This window comes from Lagenorhynchus albirostris, chromosome 1 (assembly GCF_949774975.1).
Source record: "Lagenorhynchus albirostris chromosome 1, mLagAlb1.1, whole genome shotgun sequence".
NCBI classification, from domain to species: Eukaryota; Metazoa; Chordata; class Mammalia; order Artiodactyla; family Delphinidae; genus Lagenorhynchus; species Lagenorhynchus albirostris.
Window position 1 is genome coordinate 86,211,553 of NC_083095.1, and position 21,410 is coordinate 86,232,962.

General features: G+C 37.4%; 1 protein-coding gene across 1 annotated transcript in view; it reads right to left on the bottom strand.

The window, feature by feature from the left end:
* The window catches only part of TTBK2 (tau tubulin kinase 2), a 105,786-nt gene that overhangs the window by 18,200 nt on the left and 66,176 nt on the right, over positions 1-21,410 (bottom strand). The window contains exons 9-10 of the mRNA XM_060168879.1: positions 10,694-10,851; positions 2,610-2,826 (exon numbers count right to left, since the gene is read on the bottom strand). Coding sequence (XP_060024862.1) covers positions 2,610-2,826; positions 10,694-10,851 — 375 coding nt within the window. The remainder of the gene's footprint in view (positions 1-2,609; positions 2,827-10,693; positions 10,852-21,410) is intronic.

Here is a 21,410-nt window from a genome sequence, read left to right on the forward strand (position 1 = left end):
AAATTAAGCTTTACACCAGCAGTAGGGAGAGAGAGGAAGTCTGAATGTCTATTCTGATTAAAGACCCTCAAGAATGCCCAGTTGGTCTTAAACTGGGGGTGCTCTCTGGCTACCAGGAGAAGCAGAAGACAATCTTCTCCAAAGAAAGGTTTCCCCAACCCCCAAGTTAGGCCTACAGGACTCCTACGAATTATTAATTAATGAGTAAAACACTAAAGGTAGTCAAACATATAAGAAGGCATGCCACCATGACCAAGAGTCAGCAGAAATGATAATAATAATTTTAAAAAATGTTTGTAACTCCCAAAGACTTCAGGTATCAAACTTGTTCAGATACAGCATATAGAACAGCTATGCATAAAATGTTTAAATATATAAAGGTCAACAAAGGATTACTTGGAATTAACTGATGAATTTAATATAAATATTCAATTAAGTTGTTAAACAGCAAATTAGCCATAAAAGGCCAAAGTTATTAATTCATGAATAAGAAGACACGGCAAAAGAAATTACCTAGAATGAAGCACAGCAAGATAAGAAGAAAAATATAAAAAATGATATTAAGAGATGACAGAATAAAAAGATTTAATATATGTTTACTTAATTGGTGTCCCTGAGAGAACAGAAAGAATGAAGAGGTGACAATATTTAGGTAGAGAACAGCTGTGCATTTCCCAGAACTGATTAAAAAAAGAGATATGTGTATGCCTAGACATGTCATAGTTAAACTGCAGAAGACCAAAGACAAGGAGAAAAGCTAAAAAGTAGCTGGGGGAATGGTCATCTACCAAAAGAAAGAAAGAAAAAACAGTAGACTTCTGAACACTAATAACTGAAGACAGAAGAAAAATAACTGTCAATCAAAAACTTTGAAGGCAGCAGAAACTATTTTTAAAGAATAAGGCTGGGGGCTTCCCTGGTGGCACAGTGGTTGAGAGTCCGCCTGCTGATGCAGGGGACACAGGTTCGTGCCCCGGTCTGGGAAGATCCCACATGCCGCAGAGCAGCTGGGCCTGTGAGCCATGGCCGCTGAGCCTGCGCGTCCGGAGCCTGTGCTCCGCAACGGGAGAGGCCACAACAGTGAGAGGCCCACGTACTGCAAAAAAAAAAAAAAAAAAGAATAAGGCTGAAATAAATACATTTACAGCTAGGTAAAAATTGAAAGAGTCCTCTATCAGAAGACCTCAACCAAAGAAACTTCTAAAGGGAATATTTCAGGAAGAAAAACGATTGAGTCGGGGACTTCCAAAATTGCAAGGAAATGGTAAACATCTATGAAAATTCCATATAAACACTACTTGTATAAAAGAATACCACTAATAATCTAATTTACATAATTTTTTAAAAGGAAGAAATTAAAAAATAGAAAAGAATTAAATGTAGATTAAATAGTGATAACGTGAAAGAAAACTAAAGTAATTAAGACCTATGTCAAGTGCCACTTCACTCTGTCACATACACAAACACCCATATAGGCTGACAACTGAGAATGTCACTAGAGAATTTTTACTAAGAACAGTTTGCTCCTGGTGTTTACTATAAAGGCAGCCAGAGGTGACATTACAAAAATCTGACACTGACTTCCTGACTACTTTTCACTACTTATTCCTGATTACTATTAGTCCAGATAGTGCTAACCAACAACCAGACCACAGGGCAGCATACCACATCTATGCAGAGAATGTTCCTGCAAATGACTCCCATTACTGAAAGTATATACTGTTAATTTTTTAAAATTATATAGTTTAAAAATATAGTATATATTGTCCAAAGATAGGCCAAACTCCTCAGACGTTGTCACAGAAGATTCTTTTCAAGATACATTTCCCATTCACAAAGCAGGACTAGCCAAGTTTCTATCAATCATGTTAACACATATGAGCCGGAAGTCTCATTTGACACCTATAAATTTAACCTCCTTCCCAACTAAATAATTATAAAAACACAGGAAGTACCCAAAACTAACTGATTTGTAATTCATTGCCCCTCCATCCCATTAATCATCATCTTCCATGAAAATGGAAATGACAGGAAACAGTAAGATCAAAGAGAAATTTGGGGATAATCTACCCAAAGACTAATGAAATCATTTAATTCAGAAGTCTATATTTCTCCCCATACTTACAAGTGGACCTGTTTACAATCCTAATGAAGAAAAAATCATGTTATTCAACATCCACTTTGTCAGCTCATGACCAGTTTGATGCTTTCCACTTCTAACCCTCATTTCCCTGCCTCCATTTGAGATAGTTTTCAGAATGAACACTCAGCTCCATTGGTCTACACTATGGAAGGAAGGTCCTTCTACTTGGAAGGACCATTAACTTCTGTTCTATAGATGTCTCTTCTTTTAGACTCCGTGTCTGATTATTTTTTTAAAACTACCTTCATCTTTTCCACAAAATACAAGATGAAGATTAATTTTTGGTGTCCATACCTGAGCATTACGAGCAAAATTAGACAAAAATATTGCAATTACAAATATATAAATAACTAGCAATACAATGTTCTACTTCTCATTCAAAATTGAGAATCATGATACTTTGCTACACCAGTAGGAGAAAAATAAGACATTGACAGAGATCACTTCCTATGCAAGAAATACACACCTTACAAATCCCAAGCTTTATCTTATTCCTGTTGGTATCCATCTCTTCCCAGACATCCTTCTCCTGGGGACGAGGGTGTCCCAGAGATCCAGGCAATTTATCTGGTGACACACCAACAGGGATGCCATTCTCTCCATCACTAAGCTGTTCATCTGGAAACACCTCATCTGTATTTTCTCGAAGCAAGTCTCCTGGGATGGGAGTGGCATTGGCAATTCTGAAAATGAGGAATGAAAATAAGGCAGAACTTAAAAACACCAGAATCAAAAATTACTATGGGGGCTTCCCTGGTGGCGCAGTGGTTGAGAGTCCGCCTGCTAATGCAGGGGACACGGGTTCGTGCCCCGGTCCGGGAAGATCCCACATGCTGCGGAGCAGCTCGGCCCATGAGCCATGGCCACTGAGCCTGTGCGTCTGGAGCCTGTGCTCCGCAACGGGAGAGGCCACAACAGCGAGAGGCCCGCGTATCGCAAAAAAAAAACAACAAAAAACAAATTATTATGGGACTATCCTACATTTTGTTTCTGGATTTAAATGATGAAGTCTATACATAATTAAGAAAGTAAAACAAAACAAAAAACCTCAGAAACTTAGGGCATGCCAATTCTACAAACTAAAAATGCATTTTTTTTGGGCCGCACTGTGTGGCATGCGGGATCTTAGTTCCCCAACCTGGGACTGAACCTGTGCCCCCTGCACTGGGAGCACAGTCTTAACCACTAGACCACCAGGGAAGTCCCTAAAACTGCATTTTTGTTTTGTTTTTAATTTTATTTTTTTAACATCTTTATTGGAGTATAATTGCTTTACAATGGTGTGTTAGTTTCTGCTTTATAACAAGGTGAATCAGTTATACATATACATATATCCCCATATCTCCTCTCTCTTGCGTCTCCCTCCCACCCTCCCTATCCCACCCCTCTAGGTGGTCACAGAGCACCGAGCTGATCTCCCTGTGCTATGTGGCTGCTTCCCACTAGCTATCTAGTTTTAAAACTGCATTTTGATCAACAGAATTTTCAAGCTGATTTAAAAACACAAATTCTGATATAACTCCCTAATTTAACAATCACTTTAAAAGTTAGAAACCTTTCATTTATTTTGCAAGGATTCTTTGTGAATTTTAATATTTTCTATTCTTTACCCATTTTTCTTAGAGAATAACAAAAACTATAAACAGAAAAATGTTAAGTGTCATAATGATATAAGCAGGTATCAGATCAATCAGTTTTGTTTTATTTTTTAACTAGTGTGCAATATGCATTTGCTTTTTCATTTACAGACTTTTTACTAAGTACCTACTACATGTAAGGCCCTAGGGACATAAAAAGAAGAAAGGAAATTCTTGCCCTCTAGGGGAAACTAGAAATTCTGCAGTTAGACAGTTCATATGGTCCTGTATGAACTGATTATCAACAAATAGAAAATATTAATTGGCACTTGTCTATATGTTCTTTCAAAGCAATTTCATGTCCTATTTACATAGTTGGTCACCTCTCCCTTAGACTTCTGGCCCATGAGGGGCTTTTCTAGTTCTCAGCTATCACTCACTAAGTGATCAGGCCCCTGCTGGCTCTAATGTTCTGTAACTAGTATGTTCTACTCTACATACTAGTTGTTGGTTTTTTTTAAAAAAATATTGCTGACTGAACACAACATTCAGCACACAGTGAAACCTTTCTTAGTGTTATCTGCACTGTCTAAAAGCAGAAAAAAACGCCTTCAGATTATACTGACACATACAATTATTATGAGTGGGAAAATAGACAACTTCTCAGTGTACCACTCTAAGGGCAATGGTTACACCCTGGCCCAGGTGTCATAAATATGTCATGATTTAGAACCTGCTGCATAAAAAAATTAAATTAAATTAAATTAAAAAAAAAAAGAACATGATTTTTCAGGGACTTGTTCCACCTGATGTGATGACCTTCACTACCACCACTCTCAATGTTAAACTGGAAAAGCACTGATAATGGCTCCCAGGGAAAAACCGTACAGCCTTGTAAAGTACTCCCTGTAGTTCTGACACTGGGATACAGTGGAAAGGTAGTTTGACCCAAAATAGTTCAAATGAAAGGATTTATTATAAAAGTAATTAAAGTTCAGAAATAGACTACTTAAAAGATATATTTTTCAGATATAAGTTCAATATAATTTGTTTATTGACATAAGGAATTATAATGGACACTAACCTACATGTGCTATGTGGTAATCCAAATGTTTACTGAAAGAATTCCCTCTATTCCTGAGAAAAGGGAATGGCAAAGGAGGAATATTTGAATTCAGGAAGCTCAACCTACTAGCTCCACATTTTTTCCCCCATTTTAATCACTCAATGTTCTTCCAAATCCTTTTTTCCCTAGCCTAGCTACGATTCTGCTTCTTTCCAACTACCCCAATTCCTTGGCATTTCCTCCTTCCACCTCTCAGGAAACAAACCACACCTCCACCTATGAAACTGCCTCTATTTTTACTCTATCCTAGTTTCCCCCTTATATCGTGTGCTTCAGTGTAAGAGCACACACTTCAAGGAATGTTTCCATCTTATCCACACAGGCTACCTCCCACATGACTCAGGTTCCTCTCAGCATTTATTCCACCAGTTTTATTCCTTGCTTAATTATTATTTTCTTCCTTCTCCTGTAACTCTGATCCAAATCTGGAGTTTGAGATATGGAAAGAAAGCATTCTTGCCCAAGACAATTATATTATGTTCAGGAATAAGTATGATAAGAAAGATATATGTGAGAGTATTATTAGCACATGGCCTGTGTTTGTAGGCAAGGTATAAATTACAGAAGCAGATTAAGGGAAAAAATTAAGAAGATATATGGAAGAACTGGACAGATGTCAAGAGAAGTAATAAGATTGGACACCCTTTTCATATGCCCGTCCCCATAATCTAAGGTAGGGGTCGGCAAGTTAGGGCCTGTGAGCCAAATCTGGCCTGTTCACCTATTTTTGTAAATACTGTGTATGACACACAGGCATGCTCATTCATTTACATACTGCCTATGTCTGCTTTAGCACTACAGTGGCAGCAGTAGTGGTGACAGACAGCAGAGCCCACAAATATTTATCTGGCTCTTAGTGAACGATAAGGCTTGCTGGCTCCTGATCTAAAGCATCCTCTTACCTTTTCCTGAACTTACTTTCTCCCTCTATTAAGAACTAAGAGTTGTAGGACATAAATTATCATTTTTTCTCTTTAACACTGATTCTCTAGGGCTTTCCAGGTATTCTACCATATCATCTGCAAAAAGAGATAACTCAGAGGTCAGCAAACTTTTTCTAAAGGCTCAGATAGTAAATAGTAGGCTTGTGGGCCTAATACTTTGCAGGCAAGATGGATGCTAAAATTAGTAGGCAAATGTATGAAAAAACAAGTTCATTCGAATAGTCTCAAAGTATCTTCTCACAAGATAATTATTACTTACGAAGGGAAAAATCGTAACTTTATATAAAGTGGAAAACCTAACACCACCTTAACCAGATTACCAACATTAATATAATCAGTAATAAGACATCTTGACATTATATATCTCCTTATTCAATGCCATCGATTTTCCTCTTATCTTGGCTTTAAATGTATACCACAGATTCTTTTTTTTTAAGAACTTTTAAAAATAATTAATTAATTAATTTATTTTTGGCTGTGTTGGGTGTTCGTTGCTGTGCGTGGTGCAATGGGGGTTACTAGTTGTGGCGAGTGGGGGCTACTCTTTGTAGCAGTGCACGGGCTTCTCACTGCGGTGCCTTCTTTTGTTGCTGAGCACCGGCTCTAGGTGCATGGGCTTCAGTAGTTGTGGCACATGGGCTCAGTAGTTGTGGCTGGCGAGCTCTAGAGTGCAGGCTCGGGAGTTGCGGCGCACGGGCTTAGTTGCTCCGTGACATGTGGGATCTACCCGGACCAGGGATCAAGCCTATATCCCCTGCAATGGCAGGTGGATTCTTAACCACTGCGCCACCAGGGAAGTTCCTATACCACAGATTCTGATATGTAGTGTTTTAATTATCATTATTTTTCCTATAGCTTCACTTTGTATTTTCCCTTTCACCCAAGAGTAGTTTAATTGGAGGTTTTTAAGTTTCCAGGTGGAAGGGCCTTTGACATTTTTGTTTTTGTCAGCAATTTCTAGTTCTATTACAGTGTGATCAGACAGTGTAATATTTCTGCTTTACAAAACAACTTATATGTTTTCTTGGTGACCTGATAACTGATCAATTTTTGTGAATGTCTCAGGGGTACTTGAGCAGAAGGTGTAACCTCTATCATCAGGGTGTAGATGTTGAAAAATATGCCTAAGATCTACCTTATTGATTGTGTTGTTTGTCTTCTATTTCTTATTCTTTGTTCACTTGAATTCAGTCTTGAACTGATTTGTATATTAAAATCTCCAATTACTAGTGTGTTTCTTTGTCTCCTTTAATCTCTCATAGTTGTTGCTTCCTAAAGATGACTGTTGTGATTCTGGTGACTAAATATTAATAAATACTATGTCCCACTTGTGAACTGTGAAACTTAACATTAAAAAGTACCCTTCCATCTCTATAACTTTTAAAGCTTTATTTTGGCTTGAATTCTACATTGTCTGATATCAGGATTGTTATTCTCTTCTGATTGTTTCCATTTTTCTGGTTTATCTTTGTCCATCCCTTTCTGAAACATGTTTTTTTAGGTATATCTCTTGTATACAGCATATGTATACAGCTATATAAACCAAACTAAAAATATTTTTCTTTTAATAGATGTCCCCATTCATATTTATTGCTATGACTGATATGTTTGGTATTAACTCTGTCATAGTATTTTATAATTATGGGTATTTTGTCATATTTGCTATATTTCTTTCTCTACAAGATGAGTATTCTTTGTACTTTAATTTATAAACTTTTAAGAATATATATTTTAGAAGGTTTGCCTTTTTGCTCTAATGGTCACCTTTGGACATTTACCTTTTTAAATGCTCTTAGTCCTGTTTCCTTATTTAACCTTTTGCTATTGAGTTTCTCAGTTTTAATTGGTATTGTTTTGTTTTTCTTCTTCAGGGACTCTAACAATATGAATGCTATTCCTTCTCGGCTTTCCATTGGCACTACTTTCTCTCTAGCCCTTTTAAATGATTTCTTTATTTTCATTCTCTTGGGGCTTTTTTCCCCCTGACCTTATTCAATGCCCTTTATTAAACTTTCATTTGTGTCTACTGTCCTTTGCGCACCTTGTGATTTATTCAATTGTGAGATACCTTTTTCTTCCATTTCTTTCCTGAGTTCAACAAACTATCATTTCATTGTTTCCTCCATCTTTTCCTTTTCTTTCTTCTCTCCCTCCCCACACCACACTCACTCTATTTCTTAGTTTTCAAATTTCTGATCCAAGGTGGTTATCCATATCTTCAATGCATGAACATATTCAGTTCCATTTGGGGTTCTGTCTTATAATTTTCTTCTTCATAGTTGTTTATTCCTGACAGGAAATTTCCTTAGTAAATATGTATTAGATTTTCTTGAGTTTTTGAAATAACACTTTATGGATATTTAAAATATTTTTCTTGTTCATTTTTGTGGCATTGGAATGTTTTACAGGATTCACAGATTAACTGGTGCCCTCCTCTGTCAGTATAGCAAAGTCCAAACACTTTAGTGGATTTTTATTTGGTCAGAGGAGATATTGTGCATCTTCTGATTTTATAGTTCTCTTTTCTTATAGGTAATTAAATTTTATTTCTCCTTTTTCCCCTCTGTAATTATTCATTTATTGTCTTTCAGCTCCAAATTCATCCTTATTGACTATTCTGTGAAAGTGGATCTGTGCCCTTTAACTCTTTTCCTTTGCCAGCTGGCATGGGAGTTTTGTCAGTAGAGGGCACTGGAGAGACCCTGCGGGAGGAAAGGGTTTTGCTTTGGGTTCCACTGTGCAGCTTGTCAAGCTTCTCCAGCATGTGTGGCTTTCCCCGTGCCTGTCTCCTGCAGTACACAGACAGCAGCAACCAATATCTTCCCAGAGCAATGCCTACTACCCATAAGTTTTGTAGCAGAGTGTCTCTAGTAAGACACTTTCAGTAAATCGTTTTCTCTGGCACTCCGGAGGGCAGATTTCCATCAAGTTCCAGAGGGCAGATATTTCAGCAAATTCTACCAGTATGGCATTAGAGCAACTTCCCTGCCATCCAATGAGTGAGGACATACACTCACCAACAAGGTCAGTACTCAGCCCTGGGGTGGGGACTGAGGGAGCTTTTCCTTGGATGCTTAATTCAGCCCTAGGAGTAGGAGCTGCACTTTATATTTGCTATTCTTGTATTCTTTACCGTTCTCTCTACTTTTTCAATCCCACATTATTCCAATTTTGTGTTATAGGTAATAATTCTTTGTATCATCTTTCCCTGTTCAAATTACTATGTAGTTTCTCTCTCCTGATTGGACCCAAACAGATATGTGCTTTTCTCCTTCACCATTCAACTGACAAAGGGTATTTCTCCCTTTTTGTCTTTTTTCTTCCTCAGAAGCTACATGTTTTGAATCATGAATATTTTTATCTCCCTGTAGTTTATTATCTGATCTACCTGAATACTTTTTAGTATTTTCATTCTTCGGATGGATTTAGTCTTTCTGATGTTCGTTTTAAATCAACCTTAAGTCCCAGGGCTAACTTTCCTCTTCCCACAGTTTTTATTGATCTGCCTTCAGTAAGCTTCGTGGCAGGGCTGGGTGAGGCAGGAGCATAAGAGATATTACATAAAGCCTTGGGGTTTTGCTTTTTTCTCTTTTTACTTACAGTTAGTTTGATTTGGGCATCCTTTGTCTTCAAATTATGCTGAGGACATAGCTTTTATGTAGTTTTATTTTTCCTTTCTTATTATTCTATCTTATTTTAGGAAAAAACTTTGGGATATGGGAACTTAAAATCTATTCATTGACTTCAGCTACCCTGAAGTGCTATCACCTGGATTTTTGCAAATGTGAGATTTATTTCTAACAACAATCAAAGGAGAAGGAGGACAAAAGCATTTAAGCAAGAATCAAAATTTCTACATAGGCTCCAGCTCTGTCACTAATCTTTATCTAAAGTTGGATGATTCACTCAGAGTTAGAATTATTTCCTCATTTGTAAAATGGGGTGGCTGGAATAGTGCAGTGAGTCCCAAACTAAGATAAGCATGAGAAACATCTGATGCATATGGACTTCTGTGCCATACCCCTAGACATTCTGATTCAGTAGGTCTGGGGTGAGTCCTACAAATGGGTATTTTAAACAAACATCTGTGGTGATTCTACTATAGCTAGTCAAGGTCTCACATTTAAGAATTCTTAGACTAACTAATCAGGGATATCATCTCCAGTTATATGAGTCCATGTAAGCTTTTCTGATTCAATAAGCTCTAGTGATCTCATCTCAATGTAAAAACAAAGCAATGGATTAGTGATAAAGTGTTCCAATTAGCTCATTGTATGATGATTTTTCCCTATTTACTTTTTCTTTTAAACCAACTAGAGCAGGTAAAAAAAGGGGGGGGTCAGAAAAAAAGACAACCCCCCCGAAATAGAAAAACAACAAACAAAAGCAACTGTATTTAATGTATATACAGGAAAAAAAAATCAAAAAACAAAAAACCCCCCAAGAAGATGGAAATACACTAACCTCTTCCTAATACACCTCGAAAATTAATCACTTTCATAAGAGGAGTAGCTACACGTTTTGTTCCCACTAAACTTAAGCACAGTGTAGTCAGAAATAATTGTGGCTTGTTCTTGTTCCGGGGTCCCATCTATTCTTTAGTAGTAAATGCAACAAATGCCCCTTCTCATTTTGGAGAAAATCTACTGTACATCTGACATTAACGAGTAACACAAGCTCTAAGCTGCCATTTCACAGTATAATCTTTAAGTACTTTCTAAGAAAAGTAAATCCAAACAAAGGCATATATAAGAGCAATGTTAATTCAAGGAAACCCATAGGCATCCCTATGTCTTAGCATTTGGTCATCTGAGGGAACCTGGATGGCATAAAAGACATTTCTGCTAATATTGATACAACACATCTAGGAAAGACACTGATGAACCACCTGTTTAGGACATACCCGATTGCCGCAGGGGTCAAGCGGGTGTGCAGCTGAGGAGTGGTAGAAGTAGTGATGGTGGTGAGGGAGCCATCAGTTCCAGTCTTCTCCCAGTCGAAAGGGTCACTCTCAATTACTCCAAAGGTCTTGATGCTGTTGTCAAACACGGATGCAAGAAGCTAAACCACGAAAGGAAAAAACTAGAGTAAGCCAACAGTAAACATAATCACTTATTCTATAAGAGACAGCACCTCAGACTCTTAAATTAGTTTAGTAGTATGACTTTTTTAAAAAGGCTGATGATACAAATAGGGGAATTTGAATAAGGATTATATATGGATGATGATATTCAATTAATATTGATTCTTCTCAGTTGAGATACTGGTTTTTAGTTATGTAGGATAATGTATTTTTTCTTGGAAGATAAATAATGAAGCGTCATACTTAAAACCTACTTCCTGATGGTTTGGCAAAAGGAAATGTGTATTGTATGTGTATGTGTGCATTCAGTTTCAACCATGTGATCACTTTTTTGTGTGTGTCAAAAAGGGGCATATATGGTTCAACTTAAATAAGTGACCGGGTTAACAGGTGGTATATCTAGGTTAAGAGGCATATAAAAGTTCATTATGCTGCCTTAGAACTTTTTTGTGGGTTTGAAAAATTCTTAAACTGTGTGTGTGTGTGCACATGAATTATCAAAAAGAAATCTGCTCTATTATTTTATTTATATTATATATTATTCCATTTTTGTCTTTAAATTCCAAAAGTCTAATGTAATATTGAGAAAAATCTCATAAAGACCTTCCTTTATGTTTGACAGTATGCAACATTTTCAATTTTATGATTAAAATTGGATTAATATCTCATCATTTCTCTTACTCTGTTAGTATCCTATCCTCAGAGATTCATCTTGTACATTTCCTGCCCCAGACCTGAAATCAGCACTTCTTCACTGGAGGATTTTTTACAAAGGTCTGTTTTAAGCTTTAAAGAGATTACTCTGGCTAAGAAGTGGAGAACAGATGCCATAAATAGGAGGGGGATGAGGGTGCTAGGAAGAGATGACCATTTAGCAGGCTACTGTCAACTGAGCCAGCATGGTAACAGTGGAGGTGATAAGAAGTGGTAGGATTTGGACATAATTTGTAGAGCCAACAGAACTTACTGAGAGATTAGATGAAAGCTGTGAAAGTAAAGAAAGAATAAAAGAGTAATTTATATTTCTGTCCCAAGCCACTGGGTAAATGGTGGTGCCATTTACTGAGATGGAAAGCAGTGAATGTGAGGATTGGGATATTGAAAGTTTTATGGTGTTTAGGGAGGAATAGCGAATATAGATACAAATTTGAGAGTCATCAGCATATTGATATTAATGGGTATTATTTAAAGCCATATGACTAGATGATATCATGTAAGGAGAGTGGGTAACGAGGGCTAAGGCTTAGGGCACTCCAACATTTAGATGGAAAGAAGAGATGGACTCAGCAGAAAAACAAAACAAAACAGGGAGTGGCCAGTGAGGGAGGAAACAGGTGTGTGGTGTTCTAGATACCAAGTGAAGAAACCACCTCAACAAGGAGATGGTCAAATGCTATCAATTATAAACTTATAGTTATTTTTGATTATTTGATTTCACCCAGACTGTAAGCTCCACGAGGCTGGTACGTGTCTGATCTTGCTCATCACTGTATCTAACCAATGCCTTATGTCTAAGAATGCCATATTGTGATTTATATGAAATAAATATTTGGTCATTTAGAGGATCAAAAATACATTTCTCATATATATTTGGTCTTTGTCCACAGTTCCTGACTCACAGCTCCCAAAACCCTTGAAATTTTCTGAGAGATAAGAGCAGTGGGAGCATTTTTTGTTATAGTATTTGATCTCTACTCCTCAGTTCCTGAAATCACTTCAGAGCCATAAAGGTGAAATGGGTGTCTTGTTATTCATAACAAACCCCTTTCTACCACAACTGGGTTTATGTTAATAAGGTGACTTTTGGAAAGCACCTAAGGATGGAGGCTGGTCACCAGAGGAACCAACCATGTGATTAGAGGGTTGGAACTTTCAGTCCTACACCCCTGGCCTCCAGGGGAGGGAAGAGGGGTTGGAGGTTGAATCAATTACCAGTGGTCAATGATTTAATCAATCATCCCTATATAATGAAGCCTCCATAAAAACCCAAAAGGATGGGATTCAGAGACCTTCCAGGTTGGTGAACATGTGGAGGTACTGAGAGTGGTGCCCTTGGAGAGGGCATGGAAGCTCCACACCCTTTCCTCATACCTTGTTACATGCAGTTCTTCCATCTGGCTGCTTGAGTTATATCCTTTGTAATTAACTGGTAATCTAGGGGGAAAACTGGCTTCCCAAGGCCTATGAGCCACTCTAGCAAGTTAATCAAACCCAAGGACGGGGTCATGGCAACCTCCAATTTATAGCCAGTCAGTCAGAAGTACACATGACAACTAGGACTTGTAATTGGTATCTAAAGTGGAAGGTAGTCTTGTGGGAATGAGTCCTTAACCTGTGAAATCTGATGCTATTTATCTCTGGGTAGATGGTGTCAGAATTGAGTTAAATTTTAGGAATCCAGCTGGCGTCAGAGAATTGCTTGGTGGTGTGGGAAAAAAATATTGGAATTGTGGGTGCAGAACCCTTAAATAGTACTCTAAAAAGTTCGAGAATAAATGTTTATTTGTACTAATACTTGCTGAAAGATTCACATGAACCTACCTTTTGTTTAAGTCCCCCCCCCCAAAAAAATAATAGATGTAGAAAAGGAAACTAAAAAGCTAAAAGGAATTGGGAAAGGCATAGTTATAAAACCTTGCAATTTTTATTTTGGTCCTATTTTTGTTGACATAAGTTATCGATGTTACAGCTTAAATCTTCCCAAATTGTCAGAGGTAGAGGGCTTTAGAAAACACAAAGGATGAAAGGAAGATGGACTGAAACCCTGCACATGAGGATTGAAACCCTGCACCTGAGAACTGAAACAGCAGACCCTGGACCTCTTTCTAACTCTGGAAATTGAGGTTCTCATAGGTTCCCACAGAGTGACATGTTTCTTTCCTGAAAGGTGGAGTCCCTATCCACGAGGCAGCATCTGCTCTGTTGTGTGGAGTACTCAGACAGCTACTGCTAAATGCTCTGCCTGTACTGCGTGGCAATAGGCATGGTCCTAAACAGTTTTTATTGTCAGATGATGGAATTCTTTTCTTACATTTATCATAGTATTGTATGTCTTAGAAAATGTAGCATATGCCATTGGTCCAAAAATAAGAAACAGTTTGTTACTATGATGCTGATAACTTGAGACCAGCAGCAGGAAGCAGAAGGATGGAGGGCACATAACAAAAGAAATAGAAGGAAAGCTTAAAGCACTGAAGGCACCCTACTGGGAACAAATGGTCAGATGATTAGAGCTCTGAGGATACCTTGAAGAGCAAAACATTTCTAATGTAGCAGAATAATTTTCTAATTCAGGACCACGGTTGCTCTAAATCCTAAACTTCAACAGACTGGGATAGCAGAAATAAGACAACTCAAGGCCTTTTTTTTTTGGTAACTGAATTCATCATATCACATTTGGCTAAAATAAATAATAAGACCGGAAAACTCAATTCAGTTACTCATTCAAATAGATTTCAGAATATAAATCATTAACCTTATAAATCAAATATACATATACACATATATGTATGTATGTGTAAATAAATAAATAAAACTTGTGGTCCTCATCCTTTTTTATAGCCCAATACTACTGAGGATTAAAACACTTTCACTTTCCAATCAGAACAGGAGCTCACTGTGCAGTAATTCTCAAACTGAAAAGGAAGCAGAGCGAAATCCGAAAAAAGCTTCCAGATGATTCTGACACTTCCCTCTAGGAAGACATGATCCATATCTCTCCACTGATAATCACTGGAAATCTAGTATATATATGACTCCTTTAATTCTTCTATTTAATAATGTATTCTTAGAAAATACAAACTTATCTAAAGAGTCCAGGTTTCTCAAATTCGGGTAACGTGCACCCTCAGGGGATGCAGCCATATGCCAGAGAGAGTTTAAAGTCAGTTGATAAATGTGGCACAGCTTCCTGGAGAATTTTACTCAGAGTTAGACATTTAATATAATATTTTATAATACAATGAACACAAAGAAGTTAGAAAGCAAAATTCACAGGAACCTTTATGATAAATCAAGAGAATACAAAGAAATTGGGGACTTATGGCTGACACTTTAAGACTGTTCCCAGACCTCTTGAGAACATGCTCATACTTTGCTGCAATAGGAGAAATTGCTGAAATAGTGTGAGAAACACTAGAAGCATAACATCATCAGGAAGGTGAATCTTCCTTGAACGGAAGTAGAGAAAGGGAGGAGGTTGGGGGAAGGAGACTGGTGGGGGGGATGTCGCGGGAGGGGGAGGGGAAGAAAAGAGGAGGGAGGACCTGAGGAAGATCTGGACAGATAACAATGCAATATTACTTTTTATGTGGCTACTGTTGTTGATTATTTGTGTCAATTTCCCTTCTGATTGCACTTACGAATAAGAGGTAGTTGTTTTTCTTAATCTTAATTCTAATGGGATATATAATAAAATGCTTTTTCTAAAACATTCAAGACAAAAAAACGTACATAAAAATCAGGTACTATGTCTGGGTAATGAGATTCTGAATTATTCAGACTTTCTATTTTCTGTAATTTCCAAACTTGTATTATGATATGTATTACTTTTAATAACAAGAAAAAAATTAACAAAAATGCGTTATCTAAAATAAATTAATTGTATACATAAGCATGTGTAGTCCCAAAAATGTGTGATGCAATAATCCCACCACCTGGAACATCCTTATTCTTTTTTTTTTAAATACATCTTTATTAGAGTACAATTGCTTCACAATGCTGTTAGTTTGTTGTACAACAAAGTGAATCAGCTACATGCATACATATATCCCCATATCCCCTCCCTCGAGCCTCCCTCCCACCCTCCCTATCCCACCCCTCTAGGTCATTGCAAAGCCCCAAGCTGATCTCCCTGTGCTATGCGGCTGCTTCCCACTAGCTATCTATTTTACATTTGGTAGTGTATATATGTCAATGCTACTCTCACTTCACCCCAGCTTCCCCCTCACCCCTGTGTCCTCAAGTCCATTCTCTATGTCTACATCTTTATTCCTGCTCTGCCACTGGGTTCATTAGTACCTTTTTTTTTTTTTTTTTAGATTTCATACATATGCGTTAGCATATGGTATTTGTTTTTCTTTTTCTGACTCACTTAACTCTGTATGACAGGTCCATCCACACCACTACAAATAGCTCAATTTTGTTCCGTTTTATGGCTGAGTAATATTCCATTGTATATATGTGCCACATCTTCTTTATCCATTCATCTGTCAATGGGACATTTAGGTTGCTTCCATGTCCTGGTTATTGTAAACAGTGCCACAATGAACACTGTGGTACACATCTCTTTTTGAATTATGGTTTTCTCAGGGTATATGCCCAGTAGTGGGATTGCTGGGTCATATGGTAGCTCTATTTTTAGTTTTTTAAGGAACCTCCATACTATTCTCCATAGTGGTTGTATCAATTTACATTCCCACCAACAGTGCAGGAGGGTTCCCTTTTCACCACATCCTTCCCAGCATTTATCGTTTCTAGATTTTTTGATAATGGCCATTCTGACCGGTGTGAGGTGATATCTCATTGTAGTTTTGATTTGTATTTCTCTAATAATTAGTGATGTTGAGCATCTTTTCATGTGCCTCTTGGCCATCTGTATGTCTTCTTTGGTGCAATGTCTATTTAGGTCTTCTGCCCATTTTTTTTTTTTCTTTTTTTTTTGATACTGCTCTCCTACACTGACTGGGCTTGGCCATGTGACCTACTTTGGCCAACGCCGCCCATATTTTAATAGTTTGTTTTTTTGATATTGAGCTCTATGAGCTGTTCGTATATTTTGGAGATTAATCCTTTGTCCCTTGATTTGTTTGCAAATATTTTCTCCAATTCTGAGGGTTGTCTTCTCGTCTTGTTTATGGTTCCCTTTGCTGTGCAAAAGCTTTTAAATTTAATTAGGTCCATCTGTTTATTTTTGTTTTTAGTTTTATTACTCTAGGAGGTGGATCAAAAAAGATCTTGCTGTGGTTTATGTCAAAGAGTGTTTTTCCTATGTTTTCCTCTAAGAGTTTTATAGTGTCTGGTCTTACATTTAGGTCTTTAGTCCATTTGGAGTTTATTTTTGTGTATGGTGTTAGGTAGTGTTCTAAGTTCATTCTTCTACAGGTAGCTGTCCAGTTTTCCCAGAACCACTTATTGAAGAGGCTGTCTTTTCTCCACTGTATGTTCGTGCCTCCTTTGTCATAGGTTAGTTGACCATAGGTGTGTGGGTTTATCTCTGGGCTTTCTATCCTGTACCATTGATCTATATTTCTGTTTTTGTGCCAGTACCATACTGTCTTGATTACTGTAGCTTTGCAGTATAGTTTGAATTTGGGAGCCTGATTACTCTAGCTCTGTTTTTCTTTCTCAAGATTGCTTTGGCTATTTGGGGGCTTTTGTGTTTCCATACGAACTGTAAAACATTTTGTTCTTGTTCTGTGAAGAATGCCATTCATAGTTTGATAGAGGTTGCACTGAATCTGTAGATTGCTTTGGGTAGCACAGTCATTTTCACAGTATTGATTCTTCCAATCCAAGAACATTGTCTGTTTCTCCATCTGTTTATGTCATCTTTGATTTCTTTCATCAGTGTTTTATAGTTTTCTGAGTACAAGTCTTCACCTCCTTAGGTAGGTTTATTCCTAGGTATTTTATTCTTTTTGTTGCAATGGTAAATGGGATTGTTTCCTTAATTTCTCTTTCTGATCTTTCATTATTAGTGTATAGAAATGCCACAGATTTCCGTGTATTAATTTTGTATCCTTACCAAATTCATTGATTTGGTTCTACTAGTTTTAGTAGTTCTAGTAGTTTTCTGGTGGCATCTTTAGGATTTTCTATGTATAGTATCATGTCATCTGCAAACAGTGACAGTTTTACTTCTTCTTTTCTAATTTGTATTCCTTTTATTTCTTTTTCTTCTCTGATTGCCGTGGCTAAGACTTCCAAAACTGTGTTAAGTAAGAGTGGCAAGAGTGGACATCCTTGTCCTGTTCCTGATCTTAGTGGAAATGCTTTCAGTTTTTCACCATGTAGTATGATGTTTGATGTGGGTTTGTCATATATGGCCTTTATTATGTTGAGGTAGGTTCCCTCTATGCCCACTTTCTGGAGAGTTTTTATCATAAATCAGCATTGAATTTTGTCAAAAGCTTTTTCTGCATCTTTGAGATGATCATATGGTTTCTATTCCTTAATCTGTTAATATGGTGTATCACATTAATCGATTTGTGTATATTGAAGGATCTGTGCCATCCCTGGGATAAATCCCACTTGGTCATGGTGTATGATCCTTTTATTATGTTTTTTGCTAGTATTTTGTTCAGGATTTTTGCATCTATGTTCATTGGTGATATTGGTCTATAATATTCTTTTTTTGTGATATCTTTTTCTGATTTTGGTACCAGGGTGATGGTGCCCTCATAGAATGAATTTGGGAGTGGTCCTCCCTTTGCAATTTTTTGGAAGAGTCTGAAAAGGATTGGTTTTAGCTCTTCTCTAAATATTTGATAGAATTCGCCTGTGAAGCCATCTGGTCCTGGACTTTTGTTTGTTGGAAGATTTCTAACTACAGTTTCAATTTCATTACTTGTGATAGGTCTGTTTATATTTTCTAATTCTTCCTGGTTCAGTCTTAGAAAATTGTACCTTTCCCAAATTTGTCCATTTTTTCCAGGTTGTCCATTTTATTGGCATTGAGTTGCTTGTAGTAGTCTCCTAGGATATTTTGTATTTCTGCAATGTCTGTTGTAACTTCTCCTTTTTCATTTCTAATTTTATTGACTTGAGTCCTCTCCCTCTTTTTCTTGATGAGTCTGGCTAATGGTTTATCAATTTTGTTTATCTTCTCAAAGAACCAGCTTTTAGTTTTATTGATATTTACTATTGTTTTCTTTGTTTCTATTTCATTTATTTCTGCTCTGATCTTTATGATTTCTTTCCTTCTACTGACTCTGGGTTTTCTTTGTTCTTCTTTCTCTAGTTGCTTTAGGTGTAGGGTTAGATTGTTTATTTGAGATTTTTCTTGTTTCTTGAGGTGAGATTGAATTGCTATAAACTTCCTTCTTAGAACTGCTTTTGCTGCATCCCATAGGTTTTGGGTCATTGTGTTTTCATTGTCATTTGTTTCTATGTATTTTTTTATTTCTTCTTTGATTTCTTCAGTGATCTCTTGGTTATTCAGTAGTGCACTGTTTAGCCTCCATGTATTCATGTCTTTTACAGTTTTTTCCTGTAATTGATTTCCAATCTCATAGTGTTGTGGTCAGAAAAGATGCTTGATACAATTTCAATTTTCTTAAATGTTCCAAGGCTTGATTTGTGACCCAAGATGTGATCTATCCTGGAGAATGATCCATGTGCACTTGAGAAGAAACTGTATTCTGCCACTTTCGGGTAGAATGTTCTATAAATATCAATTAAATCTATCTGGTCTGTTGTGTCATTTAAAGCTTTGTTTCCTTATTTATTTTCTGTTTGGATGATCTGTCCATTGGTTTAAGTGGGGTGTTAAAAGTCCCCTACTATTATTGTGCTACTGTCGATTTCCCCTTTCATGGTTGTTAGCATTTGCCTTATGTACTGAGGTGCTCCTATGCTGGGTGCATAAACATTTATAATTGTTATATCTTCTTATTGGATTGATCCCTTGATCATTATGTAGTGTCCTTCCTTATCTCTTATAACAGTCTTTATTTTAAAGTCTATTTTATCTGATACGAGTATTGCTACTCCAGCTTTCTTTTGATTTCCATTTGCATGCAGTATCTTTTTCCATCCTTTCACTTTCAGTCTGTATGCGTCCCTAGGTTTGAAGTGGGTCTCCTGTAGACTGCATATATATGGGTCTTGTTTTTGTATCCATTCAGCCAGTCTGTGTGTTTTGGTTGGGGCATTTAATCCATTTACATTCAAGGTTATTATCAATATGCATGCTCCTTTACCATTTTCTTAATTGTTTTGGTGTGTTTTTGTGGGTCTTTTTCTTCCCTTGTGTTTCCTGCCTAGAGAAATTTCTTTAGCATTTGCTGTAAAGCTCGTTTGGTGGTGGTGAATTCTCTTAGCTTTTGCTTGTCTGAAAAGCTTTTGATTTCTCTGTCGAATCTGAATGAGATCCTTGCGGGTAATCTTTTTTTTTTTTGCGGTACGCGGGCCTCTCACTGTTGTGGCCTCTCCCGTTGCAGAGCACAGGCTCCGGACGCGCAGGCTCAGTAGCCATGGCTCATGGGCCCAGCTGCTCCATGGCATGTGGGATCTTCCCGGACCGGGGCACGAACCCGTGTCCCCTGCATCGGCAGGCCGACTCTCAACAACTGCACCACTAGGGAAGCCCCTAGAGTAATCTTGATTGTAGGTTTTTCTCTTTCATGACTTTAAGTATATCCTGCCACTCCCTCCTGGCCTGCAGAGTTTCTGCTGAAAAATCAGCTGCTAACCTTATGGGGATTCCTTTGTATGTTACTTTTTATTTTTCCCTTTGCTGCTTTTAATATTTTTTCTTTGAATTTAATTTTTGTTATTTTGTTATCTTGGTGTGTTTCTCCTGGGGTTTATTCTCTGTGTTTCCTGGACTGGGTGACTATTTCCCTTCCCATGTTAGGGAAATTTTCCACTATAATTTCTTCAAACATTTTCTCAGACCCTTTCTTTCTCTGTTCTTCTGGGACCCCTATAATTTGACTGTTGGTGTGTTTAGTGTTCTCCCAGAGGTCTCTGCGATTGTCTTCAATTCTTTTCATTCTTTTTTCTTTATTCTGTTCCTCAGCAGTTATTTCCACCACTTTGTCTTCCAGCTCACTTATTCTTTCTTCTGCCACAGTTATTCTGTTATTGACTCCTTCTAGTGTATTTTTCATCTCAAGTTATTGTGCTGTTCATCACTGTTTGTTTGTTCTTTAGTTCTTCTAGATCTTTGTTAAACATTTCTTGTATTTTCTCAGTCCATGCCTCCATTCTATTTCTAAGATTCTGGATCATCTTTACTATCATTACTCTGAATTGATTTTCAGGTAGATTGCCTATTTCCTCTTCATTTATTTGGTCTTGTAGGTTTTTACCTGCTCCTTCATCTGTGATATGTTTTTTTGCTGTCTCTCTTTTTTTTTTTTTTTTGATGGTTGGGATTGTGTTCCTCTCCTACTGGTTGTTTGGCCTGAGGCTTCCAACAGTGGAGTTTGTAGGCTGTTGGGTAGACCTGGGTCTCGGTGCCGAGATGAGGACCACCGGGAGACCTCCGATGAACAGTCCTTGGGGTTTGAGGTTCTCTGTTAGTCCAGTGGTTTGGACTTGGAGCTCCCACCACAGGAGCTTTGGCTCGATGGCCCCCAGCTCATGAACCAAGATCCCACAAGGCGCATGGGGTGGCAAAAAAAAATAAAATAAAATAACGAAGAGTAAAAAATAAAATTAGACTAGGAAACTAACAGATATGTTAGAAAGACTATAAAAAAATAAAAATATAGATGAAACAACAACCAGAAGGTAAAACAGAACCACAATAACTTAAAAAAAAAGGTGGAAAAAGCCTTAGCTGTGGTGGGCAGGGCCTAGGGAGGGGTGG